This window comes from Mycosarcoma maydis, chromosome 15 (assembly GCF_000328475.2).
Source record: "Mycosarcoma maydis chromosome 15, whole genome shotgun sequence".
Classification (NCBI taxonomy): domain Eukaryota; kingdom Fungi; phylum Basidiomycota; class Ustilaginomycetes; order Ustilaginales; genus Mycosarcoma; species Mycosarcoma maydis.
The window spans coordinates 1-21,888 of NC_026492.1; the positions used below are offsets into that span (position 1 = coordinate 1).

Here is a 21,888-nt window from a genome sequence, read left to right on the forward strand (position 1 = left end):
GTTAGAATATAGCTACCAGACTCATTCGTGATTGGTGCCGATGTCATGGGATTTGTCTCTTGTTTATATCATTTTTGTATCAGTACTCATGACTCACGACTGTAGCTGAAGATAAGAATTCGCGTCGATAATTCAGCACACAAAAAGTTGCTCATGACTCACAACTCACCTCATGACTGTGGCGTGCTTGAGAACGACGATGCTGCTTGTGGGATGTGCAGTCACGAGTCCTTTACCGTACAGTGCGGGTGGCTTGGGGATAGGTCATCGGCAGAAACGAGAGAGAGCGCCAGCCCTTGCGATCCACGCAACTACACATACACCTTTGGGCCTCAGAGCAACGATGCTTTGCCACTTGGAAGGTCGACGTGGGTGTACGGTGAAAATTGATGATGTTACATCGCCAAATGTTTCTCAATGCGGCGTGCACCCACGCAAGTCACGGAGTCGTGAGTCACACGAGTCACGAGTCAACCCGCGACGCCACTCACGACTTACAACTCACGACTCTCGTGTCTCCCTCACTCACGACGCACACCCACGACTCATGATTGGGAAGCTAGTTTTGGTATATCGTCAACTTACACTGCACGGCGGGAAAGGTATGTACTTGAAAGTGCCCACCGAAACAACACAACCTAGCAGATAGACTAAAAACTTTAGCACCGCTTCCAAGCTTTGACATAGTCGATCACCATGGATCGCTTCTCGACCGAGCCCCAGCTAGGAAGCCAACTGGCACGCTGGCTCCAGAAAGTTGCAGCAGCGCGCGGGTCGTCGTTGCTCCATGGCTGGCCTACGTCGGCAAAGTAGCCGTTTGTGCCTCCGACGGCCAGATTGAGGATAAGGTAGAAGTCTTGATCGAAAGGTGCACCGTTGTTGGTACTTTTGCTCCAAGGGTTCGGCGCAGGTACCATACCGCCTCCATTTTGGAGCTGCACCTTGGGCATCTGGTTGATGAAGGGTTCCTTGAAGCGGACATTGAGCACCCGTCGCGCACGGCTATCACGCCACGTCCAAATCCCGTGCTCGTCCCACTCGAGACCGAAGGTGTGGAATTCATCGTTCCAAAGATTGCGCCAAAGGGTAGACACTTGATTCGTCTTGAGATACTGGTCAGTAGTGGCATCGTTGCCCCAATGAAGCGCACTTCGCATGGTGTTGCTGAGCTGTTCGGTACGCGACCGCGCCTGATTGCCCTTGCCTTCGAACAGATCAATTTCGCCGCTCTTGGGCCACTCGCCGTAAACGCTGTCGCGAGGCATCATCCAAACTGCAGGCCACAGCCAGTCACCGGTGGGCATGCGCGCTCGTACTTCTACTCGTCCGTACCGCATAGAGAAGCTTGCGTTAGTGGTCAATCGCGCGCTCTGCACAGGAGGGATGACAGTTCCCAATGTTGAGTTGCTGCTGATCTGACAGTTGACATCAGCATTGCGGATCGAGGCCATTCGAATATCTTCGCTGTCCGTTCGGTCCATCCAGGGCACCCGTGGTGCAGTGCATTCGCCCGACTGCGTGAGATTGACCGTATAGCCGTTTGTGACGGCGCCTTCACCTATTGCGTCAGCAGTCAGCGTTGGAGTAATGTAGAGTTTTCCATCCTTGGTGTAGGAGTTGTTCGAGCTGGCGGTGGTCCACTCGAATTCTTTGTTACCAAAGCCACCAACCTGGACTTCACGGGACCAAATGTTGGTGTTGAGAGGTCCGTCAAACTGCTCGTCTAAAGCGAGGCAGTACTTGTGCTGATCACTCATGAAGCTGAAGATTCCCAGTCCGATGACTGCCCCGGAGGCGAGAACGCCGACTAGGATACCAAACAGAACGAATAGGTAATCCATGCGCTTGCTGCGCTTTCCTCGCTTCGACAAACTCCATAGATTTGGCGGTGTCCAAGTGTCAATGTCAATGCGTCGGGACACAAAGCCGTGCGGTGGTTGAAGAAGGTCGCGTTGCGCCGCCTTGGTAATGGGCAGACAGTCTATTGTGACAGGTCGCGAGTCAGTAGAATGGCCGTCGTCGCTACTCTTAGTCTCTGCCGACACGTTGTCCTGACTGCCTGAAGGCGGCAAGACCGAGTCTAGCTGTGCTTTGCTCTTCTTGTTCTTGCGGAACAGCATGGTGATCAAATGTGCGGGTTCGTACAAGGAGACGACTGCCTTAGGCAAACCAGAGCTTCAGAGTTATATAGTGCTGACTCTTGTTGGCTACTCACCAAATCGTGACTGGGATCTACAGATTTGTGAGGAGAGGGAGTGTTCGTCCCCATGTGTTCCAAGAATACGAATTTATTTTCCTGAAGTTTTGGTTGATTTGGAGACTCGTGACTGTGGTGTACAAACCTACGTGGGCATAGTTCGACAGTCACTGAGTTTTATTTTGCACAAATCGTGAATTTACAAATTCACGATTGCCACCGCGTATTTTGACAGTTTGGGTTTGATGCGGTAACCCGAGCCGAACGTCCCGCGTTCTGCGACCTGCGACCTGCGACCTGCGACCTCGTGCATTTGTCAGGATACGAGAGAAATCACCAATATAAAATCGTATGCTGTCGTGCCTGACACGACCGGTGCATTGCGGTAGGAAAAGGAGATCAACCGATAGTCAAGTTGAGCTGTAGTGCTTGATGCGGCAGGTGCTGGCTGGTAAAGCAGAGGGTGAGCCTGGACGAGGCCGCCTCTTAAGCAAGGCAGAACAACGACGGTTCTGATTGTTGTCCGCCACTTCCATCATCACGATGAGCATTATAGCAACCATGGAGCAAGTTTTGTCGCTCTATTCGACTGGCATCAAAGAAGGCTGGATCAGCGCCAACGAGTCATCTGGCATTATCCTCGCTGATGGCTTCTTTCCGACCGAGAACGCGGCTAGTTTGTCGAAATGGCGCGATGCACTGTCAGACATTGCAGCGAATGTCTCGTCCGCCAATTGTCTGGTGTTGGCGGCGAACCCAATCGTATCGACTTTGCTCCAGCAACACGAGGCCAGCGACAGCAGCGACGTTATTTACCTCAGCCGTCGTCGTGGCATGATCAACACAATTTCGATCTTTGCTGACGCGAAGAGTGCCATCGATTTCTATACCCACGCGAACAACAGCGTCCAAGCACCTTTACAGTTCGTCCTGCGCCAAGAGAGTACACTGGGCCTGTTCCACAGCAACCCGCGACTTCTCCGAAATTTGGCGCGCGACATTGATGCTCGAATCTTTCGCTTCCTTGCTGCTCGCATGGGACAGCACAGCATCACTTCCTCGAGCAATCCGTCTTCAACAACGGTGCCGCCGGCGTTGCTCACAAGGTCATCTTACAGCGATAACATCAGCGGCGGAGCATTAACGCCGGCCTCAATTTTCACTCAACACAGCCAACAGGTGCCGCAGCACTACTTTGTGCCCTCCCTGCGTGCTTACAAAAGTTCATCAAGTCACAGCATAGGCAACAACACTGGTTCTGATGATGATGCCAGCATCTTGGCCGAGAAACCCATTCTTCCAAGTCCTGTGGTCACTGACGATCCTATCACCGGCGAAAAGAAGCTGCAGCAGGATCGCAAAGTTCGTTACCTCGCTCCGCTCGTGACCGGCTTGGGCTTAGGCCTAAACGTCTTCATGATGTCTGGCTTTCTTGCTAAAATCGTGATTGAAACTTTAGTGGACGGCAACTACGCAAGATTCGCCTTCATCATTCTATTGCCGTTCTTCATGTTGGTCTCGCAATTCCTGTGGGAGAACTTGGCGGCGTGCTTAGCTCAAGTCTTATTTCCCATCCGACAAATGCACGAGAACTCGTTGTACTACAGCGGCCAGGCTAGCGAGCCTCTTCCTCCGGACCACGTCCTGCCTCAGTTCACGATCAACATGCCCTGCTACAAGGAGGGCTTGTCGTCTGTCCTTGCTCCAAGCCTGGAAAGCGCTATGGACGCCGTCCGTGCATACCGCGCGGTTGGAGGCGTTGCCAACATTGTGGTATCTGAGGACGGTCTCCGTTTGCTACCTCGCGAAGAGGCCGAAGAGCGTATTCGATACTACAATGCCATGGGCGTCGGATGGGTAGCACGTCCTCGCCACAGCAGCGAGCAAGGAGGCTATGTGCGTAAAGGTCGTTTCAAGAAAGCATCCAACCTCAACTTCACCTATAACCTTTCTCTACGCACCGAGGAGATTCTGGAAACTAGCAGTACCGACGGCGACCTTGAGCAACGATATAGCGATGCACTTGCCCAGGCTGTCGAAGAGACCAACGGTCGTGTATGGGCATCTGGCAACATCCGCATCGGCGACTACATTCTGCTGATCGACTCAGACACACGCATGCCGGTCGACTGCTTGATCGAAGCTGCGGCTGAGATGGAACGATGTCCCGAAGTTGGCGCTCTGCAGCATTGCTCCGGTGTGATGTACGTGCAGAATCACTACTTTGAACGGTTTATCGGCTATTTTACCTCAGCTTGCGTCAATTTCAGTATCTCCTGGATTTGCGCGAGAACGGAGCGATGGCGCCGCTCATGGGACACAATGTTTTTCTGCGTTGGAAAGCTGTACAGGAGGTGTCCAATCTGGACACCGATGGCGAACGCACCTTCTTTTCGCCTCATCACGTTTCTGAAGACTTCGAAATGGCGCTGAAGTTGCAAATGAAAGGCTACGTGATTCGATGGGCGACCTACTCGGACCAAGGCTTTACCGAAGGTGTCTCATTCACACCCGAGGATGAGACGGCACGCTTTCAAAAGTAAGTAAACCTGGTGGGCTGCACGCTTTTTAGAGATGACAAACTGACCTCCATCTGTTGTAACAGATATGCGTACGGCTGCTCAGAAATCGTTTTTAACCCACTTCGGTATTGGTTCACTCGCGGTCCACTCAGCAAGCTCTTTCGCACTTTTATCGCAAGTGACGTCAATACTTCGTACAAGATCGCCACGCTCTCCTACCTGTCGACCTACTATGCTTTGGCAATCTCGTTCCCCGTGACGGTTGTCGTCTTTGTCATCCAAGGCTTGTTCCTGCCGTACCTTGATCCGATTTTCCTGCCTTCCTTCGATGTTCTTATCACGGTCACGTTGATATTCACGCTCGCCGGAGGTCTGGGTCTGGTGACTGCTCGTGCTCGTTCTGGCCACGCCTCATTTGGACGAGCTGCTTTGCAAGCGATTGGTCATGCGCCTGCAATGGCAGTCTTTTTCAGCGGCCTCGCATTCCACGTGATGACGGCACTCGCAGCACACATGTTTGGCTACAACATGACATGGGGCTCCACCAACAAGGATTTCAAGCAATCGTCGCTCAAAGAAGTGCTTCGTCGCTTCTGGACCGTGTACATGGTCATGATTGCCTTTCTAGTCACTGTGGTTGTAGCTTCTTCTCCGCTTATCCCACTCAAGTGGCGAGCTGAGTCATTCCAGCTGCTCGTCCCGCCTGTCTTGTTGTGCTCTATGCACATCCTCTTTCCCATCCTTCTTGATCCTGGCGTGCTGGAAAAGTATCTTCCCGACATTGGCCAAAACGAATTCGCCCTCAAACTCAAGTCAAAGCACCAAGCCTTTTTCCACACTGCAGGCCAGCGAGTCAAGAGCAGGTATATCACCCATTTTTCCAACGCTGCTAGTCGGAACGACACGAGTGCGGTTGGCGTATCACACCAGTCAGACGCAGCATGCAGCGAAAAGGATGCGCAGATACGTCGCACTCCTTCATTGTCGAGCAACACGTCACCAAAGCGGAATCCCGCAGTTGCCGTATAAGCATGCTCTAACAAGGATGTTGTTCAATGTGATCGTTACAATCGTGAATTGTACTCAGACAAATTGTTTGTCTATGATTGGTTCAAATGGTGCAAGAGTGTGATCAGAGCTGCACCTTTGTATCATTTTGTGATGTGTTCAGAAGTACAGGCATAGATCTGGAATCCTTCTTAAGCCTCCCAAGCAGTCTCAATGTCAGTAGTGAGTGAGTTTTATGACAATCAGGTTTACTGTGCTTCTGAAGGCATTCTCACAAGGCTTCTCGGAGAGAATAAAGATTGGTGGGTATGATATCTGACCATTGGCACAACGAAGAAGAGGGAACGGCTCGCATCGCAGAGCCTGAAATGTAGTTGGCAATAGAATTACGTGGATGGAGTAGTTGATTAAACGTCCGTCTCGCTATCGCTCGAGTCGCTGTCGTTGTCAGAGTCAGTCTCAATGCTCTCGTTCCCTGGCTCACCAGAGTCAGCCAGTGTGTGCTCCTGGCGTGTTTGTGCCATAACAGCGGCGGTCGTACCTTTGGGTCGGCCGCGCCTGCGAGAAGGAACGTCATTTGCGCTCGCTTTAGGCATTTTTGTGTTCCTTCTCTCACTTGACTTGTGCTCGTCGATGGAATTGTCAATGATTTGCAACATGAGTTGACGTGCCTTCCAATGGCCTTCGCAATCAGCTAGCACTGGAAAATCGTGTTCGATACGGTTGACGCATGCCATAAGACGTGCATTCTCCTGCTTCCGAAATCGTGTGTTTGGTTCGAGCCAGGCCATGTAAAGCTTTCGTCCAAGTCGTCGAACGGCTCGGCACTCATCTGGTCCGCTCACCTCGAGGTACTGCTTGAGCGGTATGCGGCCGATTGAGCCCGACGGTCTGTTGGAGCTAGCTTTGATCTCAGCGCGTACCTCGCGTAGAGTGCGGTGCTTGGCCCTTGGCAGGCTTTCCGAGACCGACAATGGTTGTTGGCGTGGCACCTGCCAGTCCTGCCAATGACCAACAATGTCCCAATCGCTCTTGTCGGTTTCGGGAGCCGTAGATCGGCTCTCCTTACTCGAGTCATCTATTTCTTCGATCTCGACCCTTTTGCGCTTCTGTGGTGGCAGTTGGTCGTTTAAAAGGCATTGCATCGAGTCAATTGAGGTGAAAGTGGTGATGTCGCTGCCGTCTCTTTGTGTCATCTTAGAGATACAGAGGCTGGTTCGTCTCGACGTAAGCCGTTGTTGGCCGTTTTCGGTCATGTAGAGCGAAGCAGGCGTACCGCTCATGGAGGTGTAGCATATGAGCGGTGCATGGTTTGTCTGCTGATCGGCAGTGATTGCAGCCGAAGTGATTGGCAAATTGTCGAATGCGCCTCGACCGGAAGAGCCGCTGTGTTCAATTTCGTGCAGTGAGCTGTCAGGTGTAGCGGTGAGCGCTGTCTCGCGGCGGTTATGAGACTTGGAGAGCAAGCCTTCTGTTCCGCCAATGTGTTGCATTTCAGTGGCTGATCCCGTCCAAGTTTCAAAGACAGGTGCCTGGTACAGAGTGTTTAGGCTGTTTTCGAGGTGGAGCATGTTGGAGTTGGTCTGCTGCACCGTCATAACTTCGCCCATTGTGTGGCGGAAAACATAGTTATGGTCGGTCTTTGATGATGCATTGGCCTTGGTCACGCCGATGTTGTCTGAAGCAAATCGTGCGCCTGTTGGCGATGATGGAGATGCGATCTGGGCTTTACTGTGACCCGCTAAATTGCGTCTGCTTGCAATACTCTCGCTTGAAGCTACCAATCGCATGAGCAACGAAATGACTAGTTCATTCTGATGCACACAGGTTGCAATGTTGCCAGATAGCTGCAGGATTTGATGTGAAAGCAGTTGCTGCTGATCTACGTGCCCGGGCGTCGTTGTCGCAGAAGGGCTGCTGTTGATGCTTGCTGGCAGACTGTTGCTCAAAGATGATGCGTTCGATAGGACGTTGAAAGAAACGTCGGCTGATTCAAGCAAAGAGCCATGCTCGACTGGCTCGCCAAAGCAGCTCAATCGATCCTGGTTTTTACCAGAAGCTGGGGCCAAGATTGTCGCGACGCTTTGGTCTGGTACGCGTGCTGTATGGCGTCGTGCAAATGACGTTCCGAATCCGGCTCTGCGCGAGGTGATTGTTGACATCTTTGTAGAGTCGAAAAGATCGTTGCTGTCCTGAGGACCTGATGTGATGATGAAGGAAAGGTAGCAACTTGGTCAACCTGGGGTGAGCTAAAACTGAAGTGTGAGATGACTGACTGAGCAGCGATCGCTTAGAACCAACGTGGGCGGCATCCATACTTGAGGTCGTTTCAGGACCGGGTTATTTTTCCGGTCAGCGAGCGCACAGCGCCAAACAATCATGAATCACGAATCACAAATGATGCTCACCAAGATTTGTAAATGCTGCATGTATGATCTGTCCCGTCCCACATCCCACATCCCACGTCCTAAAGGCTGTATTTCTTAGAGATGCAATTCAAAGGTGGAATAGTGGGCAGAATTTCGAGTTAAGCTTGTGGAAAGGGAATGATCAACAGAAGCTAATTGCAGCAACAGTCACAAGTGCGAGTCACAGACAGGAGTCTAGAAGACAACAGTCACGAGTGGGAGTCAAAACGGAACGAAAAATATCGCCATCAACAGGAATCGTGAATCGTGAATCGTGAATCAGACTAACTCAAGTCACAGTCACGAGTTACAGTATCTGGACTCAAGTTTGGTTTCACGCCAAACATCCACGCACAACGGCCTTACACGGGCTCCGTGACCGGAAGCTTAACTCGCGACTTACGGTGGCGGGGCTGGTTGCATGAAATCCTGCATGTGTACGCATGTGTGTCGTGCGTGGTAACCCGTGTACGTGAGAACCCGTGCGTGTCGCTTTAACCAAATCTGGGTCAAATTTTGCGCTTGGTTTCTTGAGTCTGCTCCAGCAGACAAATTCGCGAACCGTTTGGTTTCCGAACGCGTACGCACCTGGATGTCTAAGCCCAACGCATACCCATTATCTACGCATACGCAAGGCCAACGTATTAGGTCTGTCCTGGAGCTCTGGGAAGAGTTCCACGGATTCTGACAGTCATGGGTCGTGAGTGTAGGTGTGAGATCCAATACGCACCACGGGCAGGCTCGGGAAGCGTGGTCTACAAGCTTGATATTTAGAAAGTCTTCTTTCCTGTCCACCGCTTCCAAGGTCGAGCTCGCTTCGAAAGAAGCTGGCCAAGGCCGGTACTGGGACTGGAAGTTCTAGCGCGTCTTATCGTGATTTGTCAAACAAGTAAGCAAGTTCGATCCAGCCGTATAGCAGTTCGAGGTAAAGCTGACTCCGGTGAAACGCTCACATGATATAACTACCCGATATATAAGTTCGGTCTTATCCTAGTTGAAGACCCTCGTCATTTTAACCCACGCATTCTTCGCACCATGTCTGCACACACACCAACCGCAACAGATTCGCAATCGTGGCTGTCGCAAAGCGATTTGCTCCATCTACTTTCAACTATGACGCCAAACATCGAAGCATCGCCTCTGGTGGCCAGTACAAGCAGCTTGCCCATGCATCTTGCCGAGAATAGCTTTGATACAATTGCCCCATCCATTGCATCAGACACATCAACTCCTTCGGGCGATAACGACATTCTCTCGCAATATTGGCACCCTTGCACACAAGAAGAAACGATTGGTGGCTGTCTTAATGCTTTCCAGTTTCCAGCGTCCTATCGTGACCTAGTTTATCGGTGGGAAGAAGCTGGTTCTCCTCCCTTGCGGTCTTTGCGTGTGCCGCTTGGCTTACGCATCGAAGCAAGCGCCCCCCTCGCCAACAGCCACGAAATTCCTGACTTGCACACCATCACGGAACTTCAAGAGCGTGCAGTCATTGGCGCTACCGAAGATTACTTTCGACAAGGCTGTATGCCACGGCGGAGTCAATTGTTCGTCGACTTTGCCTCTTACTTAGATATCTACACTTCCCTCCATGTCGAATTGATGGCCATGAAAGAAGAGTGGACAGTCCAACAACAAGCCAGCGCTTACCAAACCACCTGGCGTCGTCTTCTGGATGCATTCGATAGCGATCGATCAAAGTGCACATTGCGCGAGCCACATGAATGTCTTCACCATCTTCTTTGGGGCGAGGTGTCTGCATGGCCGGTAGCTGAAATCATTCGCTGCTTCAAGGCATACAAGATGCAATCTCCATCAACGAGATCGCACTTGTCTACTTCAGCGCCGACTTCCCCATTATTTAATGGACATTCTCGTAGCGCTTTCGTGCAAGCTTGGGCAGAGGGAATCGACATGTCACCGACACCACCCCTCTCGAGCTGCAGCAGTACCAGCAGCACCAGCAGCAAAAGGATCAAAGCCTTCGGCCTTTCCCCGGTCATGCACCAGTCATCATCAACACACAGTTCACCAGTCAACATACCCCCGACAAGCGCACCCTGTCGCGCGATCTCGCCACCCTCCACACTTCCAGACGTCAAGCCATGGCCCGAATCAACAACCATCCTACAATCACTTCAAGACGTGACAGTCGGTCCTAGTTGCCTCGCCGGACTCCAACAAGCCACGTACCGTCGCCACTCTCGTTCGTCGAGCTATCCAGAATCAACTCAACTATGGCAGCTTCAAAGTGGCTTTCCCTCATCGCAATCCGACGGATTGCTCACTACGCCTGCTGCTGGATCTCCTCAGAGTGATGACGCTTCATTGCTTCTCACTCGGTATCCAGGTGACCTTCAGACTCTTCACAATCAGCTGCCAACGGCAGACGCTATCGACAAAGGTCATCACCAGTCTCTTCCAGCGGCATTGGTGAGACAGCACCATTCGCTTTTGCTTCAGGACGCTGCAGTCCAGCTCGACATGGCAGCACAGCTGCTCAGTGCAAAGGCATCTCGGTTGCGTAACTGCTCGACTGATCAAGAGCAGTGGCATTCGTTTCAAGGTGAGACACTTTACAGCCCAGCTATGCGACGCCCCCACGCAGTCCATTCCGCGATATAGCGGTTCAACACGACATTCAAGAACTTGAGCCATCGCAAAAGGTGTATTAGTTGTGATCGATTGGCCATTGCTCCTGCAAAAGCAAACAGGCCTCAAGACGCACTAGCGCTGGCGCGTTGAGTGTTAGTCTCATTCACACATGTCGGATCAACTTCTCAGTCACTCTGAGGTACTATATAGCGTACAAAGACATTCTCAGCCATGTACATACGTAGATGCGATCCTACGGATGTCCTGCTATGAAAACATCAAGCACGATCAACAGCAACTTACAGCATAATTTAGCTCAGCTCTTCAATCTAATGTCACGACAATATACATATAAAGACCAAACCTTCTCCCATTTTTTGAAACATAACCACGGCTAGTAAGTTGTATCTTTGTACCGTCTTTAAGCCATAGAGCAAAGGCTACATTTAGAATCACGAATATGCACATTGAAATTGTCAGAAACCAAAGAGAATCGTGGTGAAACGGAAGCAGAGCGCGGACCTCGGCGAAAAACCCAATCGGGCCCACAGCGTGTGAACATGCGAATAGACACAGGACCATGCTTCGGCGCAAATTGTTTAGGCGGGCGTCTCCTTGGTGTAGAAGATGGCAGGCTGAGTTGATACGTATCCTGAAGAGGTGTATTGACCACCTTTGGCAGGTTGCGACGAGATGTCAAACGTCCTGCTGTACAGGTTGCAGAGCGTTCCAACGAACGAGCCGTCTTTGTACATAGCCGTTGAATCGAAGCCAGCGCAGTCGTCGCGTCCGTTGCAGTTAGCGGCGCAAAGATCGGGGACGTATCCAGAAGCCTGAGGATTGTTGTTGGGCGAGATAATGTCAATCAGGTACTGGTGAGTGTTGGCGTTGTCGATGATACCGTCCTGGTTGACCTGTGTGGTGTAACCACTGACGGGCACTACTGTGTCGCTCTTGTAGTACACGTTAAGGGCGGCGTGGGCAGTCTTGAAGATGGGTCCCTTGAATTGACCGGCGTCAGTGGCCATCGTCTTGGTGGGACGAGCACTGTACAGGCCGCAAACGTAATTGGTGCGGCTAGTGGGAGGGTTGTTGCAACGGTGCCACCAATCGTTCGCACTTGCCTGCGAGCTGTAGTAGTTGATGTCAGTATCGTGAGACATCCAGAAAGCGATTGCTCGGCAGTTGGAACGCTTGTCGCACTCCTGGGCGCAGGCGGCAGGGTTGTACGACGAGTAAGTGCCGATGATACCAAGACTGGCAGTCGCCGAGGTAGCACGGATAGCCTGGTAGCCTGGTCCAAATGCCTTGAAGTAACCGGAAGGAGAGGCAGCAGCAGCGCTCTGGCCGAAGGCCTGGTTGAGCCAATTGTTGTTGCTGAAGTTCTCGGGAGTGTCGGGGGTCAGGACGGGGCCAGCGCCGGGAGTGGTACCCACGCAAACATCGGCATCCCAAGCAGCGACGACACCGCCTTGACCTTTGGTTCCAGCAGGAACAGCACGCTTGGACACGGCAGAGGTCGGCACGGGGTCAGCAGGGACGGTGGTGGTGTAGGCGATGTCAACGTCGGCTGCGGCACTGGCAATAAGTGCGGCAGTAGGGATGCTGAGGAAGGTAGGCGCGGTCGCAGTCACTGGGACCTCGATCGGGGTCACGGCGGAGTCTTCAATCAGCGAGGCAAGATCGATCGAGCCATCTGGAAGCGTGTACTTGTCCACATTGCTGCTAACTGCAATGGTGGTCACGTTGCTGGCGCTGTCGTCGCGTTCAGCCAGGTAGGCTGGCGAGGACGATACGCTGAGTGCCATGGCCAAGGCTGTCATAGCCGAAATGCTGGACCACATGTAAGTCTTCATCTTGAACTGTGCTGGTTTGGGAGGCGTCGGAGAGATAGTGGTTGAATGGGAATTGAGAGCCAAGGAAAGCCACCCTTTTAAATGTTCGCGCTATGGCCCTACTAGTCGTCCAAAGAAACTGCTTATTGCGAAGCTTCGACATCAGTGCAAAGCAGATATGTGCTGGTCTAGCAGGCTGATTGGCAGTTTATCTGTCTCAGAAAGATGTCCCTCTCCAAAAGATTGCCCAAGGCTTTTCCGAGATTGGGCACTAGTTTCCCGCGCTCGATCGTTCCTGCATCCTGCAGAAGCCGTCAGAATCGATTTTGGTAAGAGCAGTTGCTGACTGGGACCCGTTGCAGCTTACAGGCAACGCTTTGGCAACCGTCCCGAACATTGTCGAAGGTACATGTAGCCAAAAAGAGAGCAGCCATGCTCGATTCGAAACGAAGGTAAGTATTGAAAAAATGACTCCGCGGGAAGCAATGAGATCGTTGATAGACTTGTGCCGCAGAATTGCATCAACAAGGCGTAAGTAAAGCCGGAGGCGCAACAAGATCTTGAAATCGAGTTCTTGGTTTTGCATTGCTGCTGTCATTGAGAAATGCAGCTGTGCTTTCTCGCTGATAGCGACTTAGTCTGATGTTTGTGAGATCCCAGAAAGCAAGCCGTCGTCGTCAGCATGCAGCGAAGAGTGCTCTCAAGTGCGGAGTTGACCGTGTTGTCAGGCACACATGGTAAGAATTTCTTACCAAGCATGGCATGTCAATTTGCGCGATGCAGTTCAGCGGGGTCAGGCAGGGTTTTCGTGATTCGTGATTCGTGATTGTCGTCCAGACTTATTTGGATTTTCTCAACACAACACGCAGTAATCCTGTCAAGCCTCCTTCAAATTGGCACTTTTCGCCCGCCTCACGCCTATTGCAGATTTTTTTATCCGAAGCCATGGACTGTGATCGCTAGAGACAGAAATTCGGGTCCTACAATCGTCTTGAGCTAGGGGAAGCGTAGTGAATGGACAAGACGAGGGATTCTTGAGGCCCTACAGAGAGCGAATAATCTGCCAAAACTTCTTACCGATGGCGGCATGCGGACTTGTAAAGGCGATCACATGACGATAGGCTCACTCGGCTGGTTCACAAACACGAGGTTCACGCGTGATTTGGTTTGGTCAATGCTAGTATCGGACAATCTGGCGATTGGTGCAGTACCAGAAAATGAAAATATGAGTACGGCTAGGGTGCCTGAAGACATGATGAGGCCCAAGCTTCTGACGGTCAGATTATCTTGGCGTCAGACTGTGATGGTCAGAGTTGGTACCAGGCTTATCTCTGCCTCCGACGCGACACAAGCAGTTTGCCCAGGAAGTCTAAAGTCGCCGCCCGTGTTGCTTTAGGGACCTCTCTCCGAGAGGCCAAGCATCTTGTATGCGGTGAGAAACCTCGTGCTAAACCTACTAGACAGGACGTTGTTCGGACTTGAGTTCGATACACATGGACCACTGCTCCGAGTTGTCTCATAGCAAGCACAAGACGACCAAGCAGGATTTGGGCTTCTCGCAACTTCCTTGCACCTTTTGTAGCGAGCTTCAGACGTTAGTAAGATACCAGAAGCTGCAAGGAAACTAAACGAGGATATTCAAAGAGTTAAAGGAAACGACGACCCTCGTAGCACACAAGCGCGGCTCGCGGACAAGGCTGACCCGTCTAATGTCAAGGGCTGGCTCTCTACCTTTCACAAACTTGCATGAATGCTAGTTTTCACTACTCAATGGGTGATTTGGCTCAAAATAACCTTCTAAAACCCGTTACCGGTCCATGCATTCAAAGACAAGAAGACAAGGACGACATATCTCCTCTACAGGCAATGAGCATTGCTCGAAGGCTTCTACCCTCTTCCGCTTCGGTGCAGATGTTCTACTATACTCTCGCGAAAGAAAACTAGGTACATCATCAGAAAACTCGGGTATAAACCGAGAGTCGTCTATCCTAAATCTGAAGGCACGGATTGCGATGTACCAAAATGTGCCTCTCGCATGCCCAAGAACCAGCTTGTCAAGACCCTGTGCCTTAAAACCGCAGTTTGTGCGGATGACGCAATAAGTTGGGAGATTCGTGACAGGACGCGGTATCGGCCGGAAGTGTTGAACACTCCATCCAGCGGTGATGCGGCGTAGCTCGGTTTCGTTAGCGTGTAGCGCACCTCGTGAGCGTTCTTGACGACGGTGTTCTGCTATATGATTTGTTGAGTGATGGTTGAGGTTCCACCCCAACGGTTGAGGTTCCGTCTGCAGTGTAGGTGCTGCAGTTTCAGTGTAGGTTCTGACGTTCGATAACGCTGGTCAACAGGCCTAAGGGCACAAGCGTGTATGGCAGCAATATAATGGATTGCTGCACTAGTCGAACAGACGTAAAGTAGTAGCGAGGTTCGCGATGGCGAGTAAACAGTGAGATAAAAGAGTAATAGAGTGGATGAGATCCAGCTCATCACACAAGAAGGAAAGTGCTGTCTTATAAAGTGTGTGCTCTGCACCCACGACCTGCGTGTGGCAGCCGAATTCAGAAAACCACTCTGTGCTCTGCCCATACGACCTGCATGTGGCAAACCCCTGTGGTTCACTTCCCACCCGTGCCACCTTGCCATGCTACGGCGCCCGTGCCCGTAACACAGCTAATTAGACAACAAAGAGTATGCTCGAGCTCCATAACAACCTATTCAGGCTGATTGTCTTTGGACCTCCTCTTCTCTTCACTACTGCGTAGCTTGGCTTCAATTCAAAGAGATGAATGGATTGGGTTGCTCCCGCTCCCGTCCTTGCCGATGTGGTGTTGAGTGGTATCCGACCTTGCAAAGAACTGGCGAGCCCAGTCTGCTGGTTCAAAACTCGTCTATGCGTTGCTGATCATTTTATTAACTCCTTCAAATATGTCTGCGAGCTCCATAGCATCCCATCATCATTCCGGTCCATGTAGTTACTTTGGTTTGCAAACTTCCCTGTTGCTGTCTTTTCAACAACATCAACTAAACACCAGCTTGAAATGACGACCGCATGAATGTCCTTGTGTGACGAGCACTTCATCTGCTCGAAAGCATTTCTTTCCTGCGACAGACAGAGAAAAACTATGAAGTGAGCAGTATTGAAGGGATAGCGATGATATAGGTCCACATGGCAGACTGGAGGTCGATTGTTACGCCTGGATGTTCCTCTCGCACGAGCGCCCCTTTTGGTCTTATCATGAACTCCAGTTGTACGGAAGCTAGTATATAACTACTAACTTCCAGTTAGATCTTCTCCTCCCAATATACACCATATCTTTTCTCAGCCATATCCTTGCATAATATAGTGAGGATCTGGCATTGGTGTGACATCGATACTCATATACGTGAGATATACGAAACCATGAAATGTACTAACTTTACACAAAACGAAACGTGAAAGGCCCGTGTGATTAACATACTGTTGTTTTGACGCGACGAACCCAGAAATCGCCAAGCGTAACCCCCCGGAAACTGAACTTCTGCACCAAAACATTTTCGTAGAATACTGTAACCTTCGTGATGCGAGTACTTTTGGCTGACACCCACATTCATAATTCGTGATTGTATGATGCTACAGTTGTTGAAATTCGTTTGTGATATACATTTACTCGGCACTGTACGTTTTCGCTACATATCGCAACTCGTATAAGTTAGATGGAAGAAAAATTTGACACTTGATCAAATCACGAATACAACCAATTACAAAGCTGAGACGCAGAACGGAATGCCAAGACGTCGAATCGTTGAAGACCGACGGTTGTCAATGTGAATTTCACGATTTTATGCCGGCGCCAACCTCGGCTTTTCTGATTGCCAATTTGAAAATCAAATTTGCAGCTGATGAGTTTAGGGCTGAGAGACGAGCTTGATCTCAATTTACGAATCTGCTAGGTCACCCATAACTTCAAGCACAAGCTCAGTCGTTGCAGCGGTACCCTGCAATAAATCTTTCGGCGTGCACTGATTCACATTCACATTCAGGATTCATGATTCGTGATTCACGATTGGTGTAGCAAAGTCTGCCCGTTGCTGTCCCGCGTGTCAGAAAACTTCTCCAACTCCGTCAAGTGAACTTGTTCTTCAGCCCTTCTCTCATGTTTGTGTGGCTTGACGTTTCGAACAGCTTCGCCTTGCACGGCGCTCATCCTGCCTCAGCCCAGCTCTGCTGCCTTCTGCTCCGCTTGACGCCTCGAGCAGACGTGGAACTTTATGCTCAAACGAGCTCTAGAAGTCTCGATCCATGTATCATGCGTGGATCCTCCCCAGTTTCTGACGCATAATGAGATGTCATGGCAGTATTCAGTTCCGCCGTCTTTCCCCACCTTGTTCATTTCGGAGTCGAACTTGGAGGGAGTAGTCCCTAGGCACATCAAGTCAGAGCTCGCTAAAAGCAGAATCTACCACTGCGCACCAACCACTGATTACTTCTATTGCTTCCTTGCAAATACTTCCGCCAATCTATGTGTCGCAAACCAGATGTTGTAGAGGCCGGGAGAATCGAATCCGTTCATGTGCACACTTTTTTCAATCCGCTCTCTCCATCACACCAAGAGTGCGCGTGTGATTGAGGCTTTTGGGTATGGTTGAAGGCAAGGCAGACGGGCAGATGTTTGAAAGGAACAATACGTATGTGTGTGGTCCGCTCGGGATAAGTTTCTTCTATACAGCACCTCTATACCCAGAGGGAAATATGCCTTTGTGAACGGCCCACTCTGACAAGGAAAAGGGCAATCTTGAGCATCAACATTTGGTCGGCGTTGTGCTCGCTGCTGTCATTTCTGGTGGTGTTAGAATCCATGGACGTTGGTATTCCAACCCTGACTCGGGCCAGGATGAGTCAACAGGACGTATTGGTAATGTGGCTGTTGCGGACTGTATCGAGCAGAAGTGATATCTGACGCGCTCTCGGAGATAACTGGCGAAGACAGAAGAGCCTGGCGTTGGTCTGCAAGGAAGAGATCATCGAGGTCATTCTCTAGATAACGATGTTGATATGAAGGCTTCTCTTGTACCGTCTCCCAGTATGTTGCTTCGGGTCGCGAAGATTCAACGACGGCATAGGCTTGTGGCAGGAAAGATCCTTGTCTAACAGACGGATTCTGGAAGCAAGCCTCCAGCGCCTGTGGTACGATTGGTGTAGTGGGCGCAGATGTGGCAGATCGAAGATGCCGGGGCTGTCGTGTAGAAGGATCCTGAAAGTAGGCCTCGAAGGCTCGTGGCAACGCTGAAGTGCATGACTCACTTATCGACATGGTCAAATCTGAATGCTCCGTGGTTGGACTGCTCCTTGAAGTCAGCTGGTATCCCAACGAGGACGTGCCTCGATAAGCTGGAAGGCTCGAAAAGGGCGGATCGACGTCAAGATACAAAGACTGGCGTTGGTGACGTCTCTTCAGTTTGCGCTTATACATGCTATCTTTACGTCTCTCTTCGTCCGATCTGGGCGCATACAGGCATACCTGACCTCGTTCGCCGCAGTGTTCGCAGCCTCTGAGATTTCCGCTACATTTGATTTTCCTGTGCTTCAGAGTGTGTGCCAATATCAAAAAGGTCAGCAATCGAAACAAAGATCAGCCTACATCTTTGTAGATCGGAACGACTCACCGTTTGCGACAGCTAATGCAAGCGATTCGAATCCGAGAGCGTCGAGCGATCGCGATTGCCGAGGAATTTTCTTGACATGCTTGCTGCATCTTTTATTGTCTGATTGAGAGAAGGTGATCGCTGCTAGATTCGAAGAAGAGGGTGCACACTCAACTGAATGAAATGCGCACTGCTTACGGGAAGTGATGATTGCCTCTCTTTCTGCGAGTTTTATAACAGAGCGCAAAGATGCTATACTTGCCAGGCTATCGGGAACGACGTGATTCGCTTTGAGCTGGTCTGCTGTGCACGGGTTTCTCTCTGTGACACATTCCCGAATCTCTAGAAGGTCAAGCAGAATGAAGAGGCGAGAAAGCCAGAATATACTGACCTCTTGGTTGCGGATCTCGCCGAGCTCTGACATGACTGGCAGGAGCTGACGACTACTTCGTTCCCGTCCCACTATCGGAACCCACTGACACGATCTTGAAAGTCGGGATCCGAGCTTGTAGCGCAAATCCGCATGCCACACATCCAGTCTGCTCTGGGAGTCAGAAGTGCACTTGACTTGCTCAGGCTGAGCGGGCATACTCGGTCATTGCAATAGCATTTGCTACACAACACAACATTCTGAAACACGGAACGGCGTTTCGTGCAGGAGCCCTGTGGGATATTTAGCGAGTTGATCCAGAAACAGGAAGCAACGACGGTGACAAGCTTGGAACAGCTTGGAAAAGACTGTCGGATAGCAGCGCCAGAAATGTAACCCACTCGTGACTAGGATAATTCACACGTGAGTGCCAAGCTTTCCGAGTTAACGGTGGACTCTTGTGGGAAAGCAGCAGACATATTCCGCCACGACGTTCTGGGTGGAGAGGCTAAGCCTCAGATCATTCACAGATCGTTGGTTAGAGGATTTTCCGGCGGAACGCCCAACGCCCAGCTGCTCACTGAAGAATGCGAACCCGTGGCTTAAGAAACGTCACTACAACACCTTGTAGGTTCGCAGAGCTCTTGGCAGTTCGCTCAAGCGTGTTTGTGTGACGAGGAGCGGCTGCAGCTGCAGCGGGGACGACATGCAGGTACGTTTGTTGAAATCGAGTCTAGATGTCGTTTTCGTGATTCGTGATTGTTACTTGGGTCGACTTTCTCGCTGCTCTCTGTACTGTGCAGTACAGTGATTACATTAGACTGCCGTTGTGAGTGAATAAATAGTTAAGCTACTAAAAGCTAAAAGGTATATTCGTGATTGGCCAAATTTCGCGTCATCTTAAGCTCCTTGCAAACATTCACGATTTCAAGGATAATAAGGGTTTGTTTGTGGTTTCTCTATGCTCTGAGCTCAGTTCTTTTGCACTCAACTGCCGATGTCTTTACTTGTGGTCTTGAGATATACTTGAGCCAGGTGGCGCGCTCAAGATATCCGCGCTCCGAGTCGTGCTTGATCTTACCAGCTTGTATTCGTCTATTTTTCCACTGCGAGACGGGAGTGTTTGAGAGCCGGGACCCTGCATGCCATGCAATGCAATGTACCAAGGAGGCGCAATCACGACGGTTTGTTAGCAGAAAGCCGCGCCATACGTGAGGTCTCTGGGCTCCAATAAGGTCAGCCTGGTCGTCGTGAGTGAGTCTCAAAAGCTTTCTCGATTTGCTTTTCCAGACTGACACGTACATGACCATCCCTTGCGTGGTGGCGTCTTTTCCATCGTCTGAATGTTGACCATGGTATTCACTGCATCTAGTCGGCTCAGCACTGCACGAATTGGTGGATCGGAGGTAATATATGAGAACCCTCGTCACTATGTGAGTGAATAAAGCTCGTTCCCGTGAATCATTTGCTGGCAACTCCAGATTTCAATTGTAGGGGGAGTGAGAGCCTGACTTTGACGCGAAGAATTCCTAGGCTACTCAGCTGCCCTTTCCGTCAAATCGGTCAGGCCGCTGGAGGATGGCAGCGCTGAGAAACATTGACGAATTTTCCCGCACATGATCCCGTCCCTCGCAAGCCTTTCTCGCCTTAGAGATTATTCGTCTTACCTGTCAGGCGGTTCGATGAGAGAGTAAGCGAACGCAATCGCGAGGATTCTACCGTACACACCGAATCTACGTGCTACACGCTACACTGCTCACATGGACTCGTGTGCACATCCATTTCGTCCCTTAGCTTTTTCATCATATGGTTCACAACAGAGAGACGTTTCTTCGATCCAGGCTTTGTAACAAAAGCCGGTGGTAACAAAGTTGAATGATGGTCAGAAAGACGAACGGAATATTGGTCATGCTATGCTTATTGTGCTGTTCAAGCAGGGAGCCTCTCTGATTCTTCCTCCCCTTTGAAAGACAGTTCTATTGTTCAGCTGAGTCGCAAGTTCATGGGCCGCGGAACACCGCAAGCGAGCCACAATTTTCGCGGTGCCAAAGAGAAGGCCAGAGACGTATCTGACAAAAGAAACAAGCTCGATCTATGATCGATGAATTTATCCGCGCGGACTTGCGTTGAACGAAGAAAGAATGATCCAAGCTCCTCATCCGGGCACCACAATCAAGTTGGTGCCTGGTCCCTGGAGCATGGCAGACTTTTGAAGACAGGCGAAAAGAAGGCGTAAGGCGTTACATTTGAGAACCGAATTACTCTGAGCGCTGCATGGCTACTCCAAAGTCACATTTAAAACGGCTATGTACCACGGTCCAAACAGCTTGTTACAGTAGAAAGAGCATGATAGGACCAGGAATCGACACGGAAATAAGAAGAATTGTGGGTAGGGTAAGAAAATGATCGCCAATACTCAGAAGAGGTGCTTCGGGTTTGTCTTAGGAGCCAGACAGCCAACTCTCTCACGCGGGACGACGCTAGAACTCGTGAACACCACGAGGAAGTGATCTTCTTCTTGGATGTTACCACTCAGGAATAGGCGGAAAGGAACAGTCTGATATGCTTAAGGGGCCAGGTAGTCATGGAGGATGAGTTTGCAAGCCGCCGTCCCAGACAACTTGTTCCGCCTACAAATTTGCTAGACATATTTTCAAAAGTGTCAAAACTGCGTCGAACTATCGTCAAGCAAGATCGGTCCTTCTGGGTGATCAACGGGTGATCAGCAGGCATTAAAGCGAGACAGTGGAGCCGAGAATTTATGCGAATATCTATTACAAATATATTGTATTCAATTTGTGCAGATTGGCGTAAAAGATTCACGATGATTGAGAAGCCGTGATTCACTGATTACAACTCACGACTGTACAGTATATCCTTGAATCAGAACAGCCGTCACACACGACTTTGAGAAGAGAAAAACGTGAATATGCGAAACCACAAAGCAGAAATGTTTCAGATTCCACGTGTGGGGGTGGGGCATGGCATTCACGATTCATTTGTCGGAACTCTCCATGTTTCGTGCGCGACAGATGACAACAGAAGAACTTTCGTGCTTCCTGCATCAGTCTCTGCACGCCAAACCCTGCCTGCAATTCACATCTGCGCCCAACCATAAATGCCTTTTGGGAAGCCAAGCCGTTAGAAAGCGTCCCGGCTTTGACGCAGCTTACCCTGCCTGTTTGCTCGCCGACAAAAATCGCGAAGTGTGCTGATTTCGTTCTTAGAGAATCAATCACGAATCACGAATCACGCCTGCTATTCAGATTCTACTTGTGGGTCGTTGTTCTCGCTAAAACAAAGCTCACCGCATTCGTGATTCGACAATGAACAT

The 21,888-nt window shown here is 50.6% G+C and overlaps 6 protein-coding genes across 6 annotated transcripts; 2 read left to right on the forward strand and 4 right to left on the reverse strand.

Moving 5' to 3' along the window:
* Positions 1-659: 659 nt before the first annotated feature.
* On the reverse strand, positions 660-2,120 carry UMAG_04889 (uncharacterized protein; the record flags this gene model as incomplete). The annotated part of the gene is made up of 1 exon (XM_011392914.1): positions 660-2,120. The coding sequence occupies one exon, from the start codon at positions 2,118-2,120 to the stop codon at positions 660-662; it is 1,461 nt and encodes a 486-aa protein (XP_011391216.1).
* A 620-nt stretch (positions 2,121-2,740) lies between these two features.
* On the forward strand, positions 2,741-5,748 carry UMAG_11155 (uncharacterized protein; the record flags this gene model as incomplete). The annotated part of the gene is made up of 3 exons (XM_011393056.1): positions 2,741-4,401; positions 4,452-4,736; positions 4,803-5,748. 3 exons carry the CDS (start codon positions 2,741-2,743, stop codon positions 5,746-5,748), a joined length of 2,892 nt encoding a protein of 963 aa, XP_011391358.1.
* Positions 5,749-6,134: 386 nt separating this feature from the next.
* UMAG_04891 (uncharacterized protein) lies at positions 6,135-7,889 on the reverse strand (the record flags this gene model as incomplete). The annotated part of the gene is made up of 1 exon (XM_011392915.1): positions 6,135-7,889. One exon carries the CDS (start codon positions 7,887-7,889, stop codon positions 6,135-6,137), a length of 1,755 nt encoding a protein of 584 aa, XP_011391217.1.
* Positions 7,890-9,170: 1,281 nt separating this feature from the next.
* UMAG_04892 (uncharacterized protein) lies at positions 9,171-10,757 on the forward strand (the record flags this gene model as incomplete). Its single annotated transcript, XM_011392916.1, has 1 exon — positions 9,171-10,757. One exon carries the CDS (start codon positions 9,171-9,173, stop codon positions 10,755-10,757), a length of 1,587 nt encoding a protein of 528 aa, XP_011391218.1.
* A 569-nt stretch (positions 10,758-11,326) lies between these two features.
* Positions 11,327-12,583, reverse strand: UMAG_04893 (uncharacterized protein; the record flags this gene model as incomplete). Its single annotated transcript, XM_011392917.1, has 1 exon — positions 11,327-12,583. The coding sequence occupies one exon, from the start codon at positions 12,581-12,583 to the stop codon at positions 11,327-11,329; it is 1,257 nt and encodes a 418-aa protein (XP_011391219.1).
* Positions 12,584-17,388: 4,805 nt separating this feature from the next.
* On the reverse strand, positions 17,389-18,773 carry UMAG_11156 (uncharacterized protein; the record flags this gene model as incomplete). Its single annotated transcript, XM_011393057.1, has 2 exons — positions 17,389-18,118; positions 18,181-18,773. The coding sequence occupies 2 exons, from the start codon at positions 18,771-18,773 to the stop codon at positions 17,389-17,391; spliced, it is 1,323 nt and encodes a 440-aa protein (XP_011391359.1).
* Positions 18,774-21,888: the final 3,115 nt, after the last annotated feature.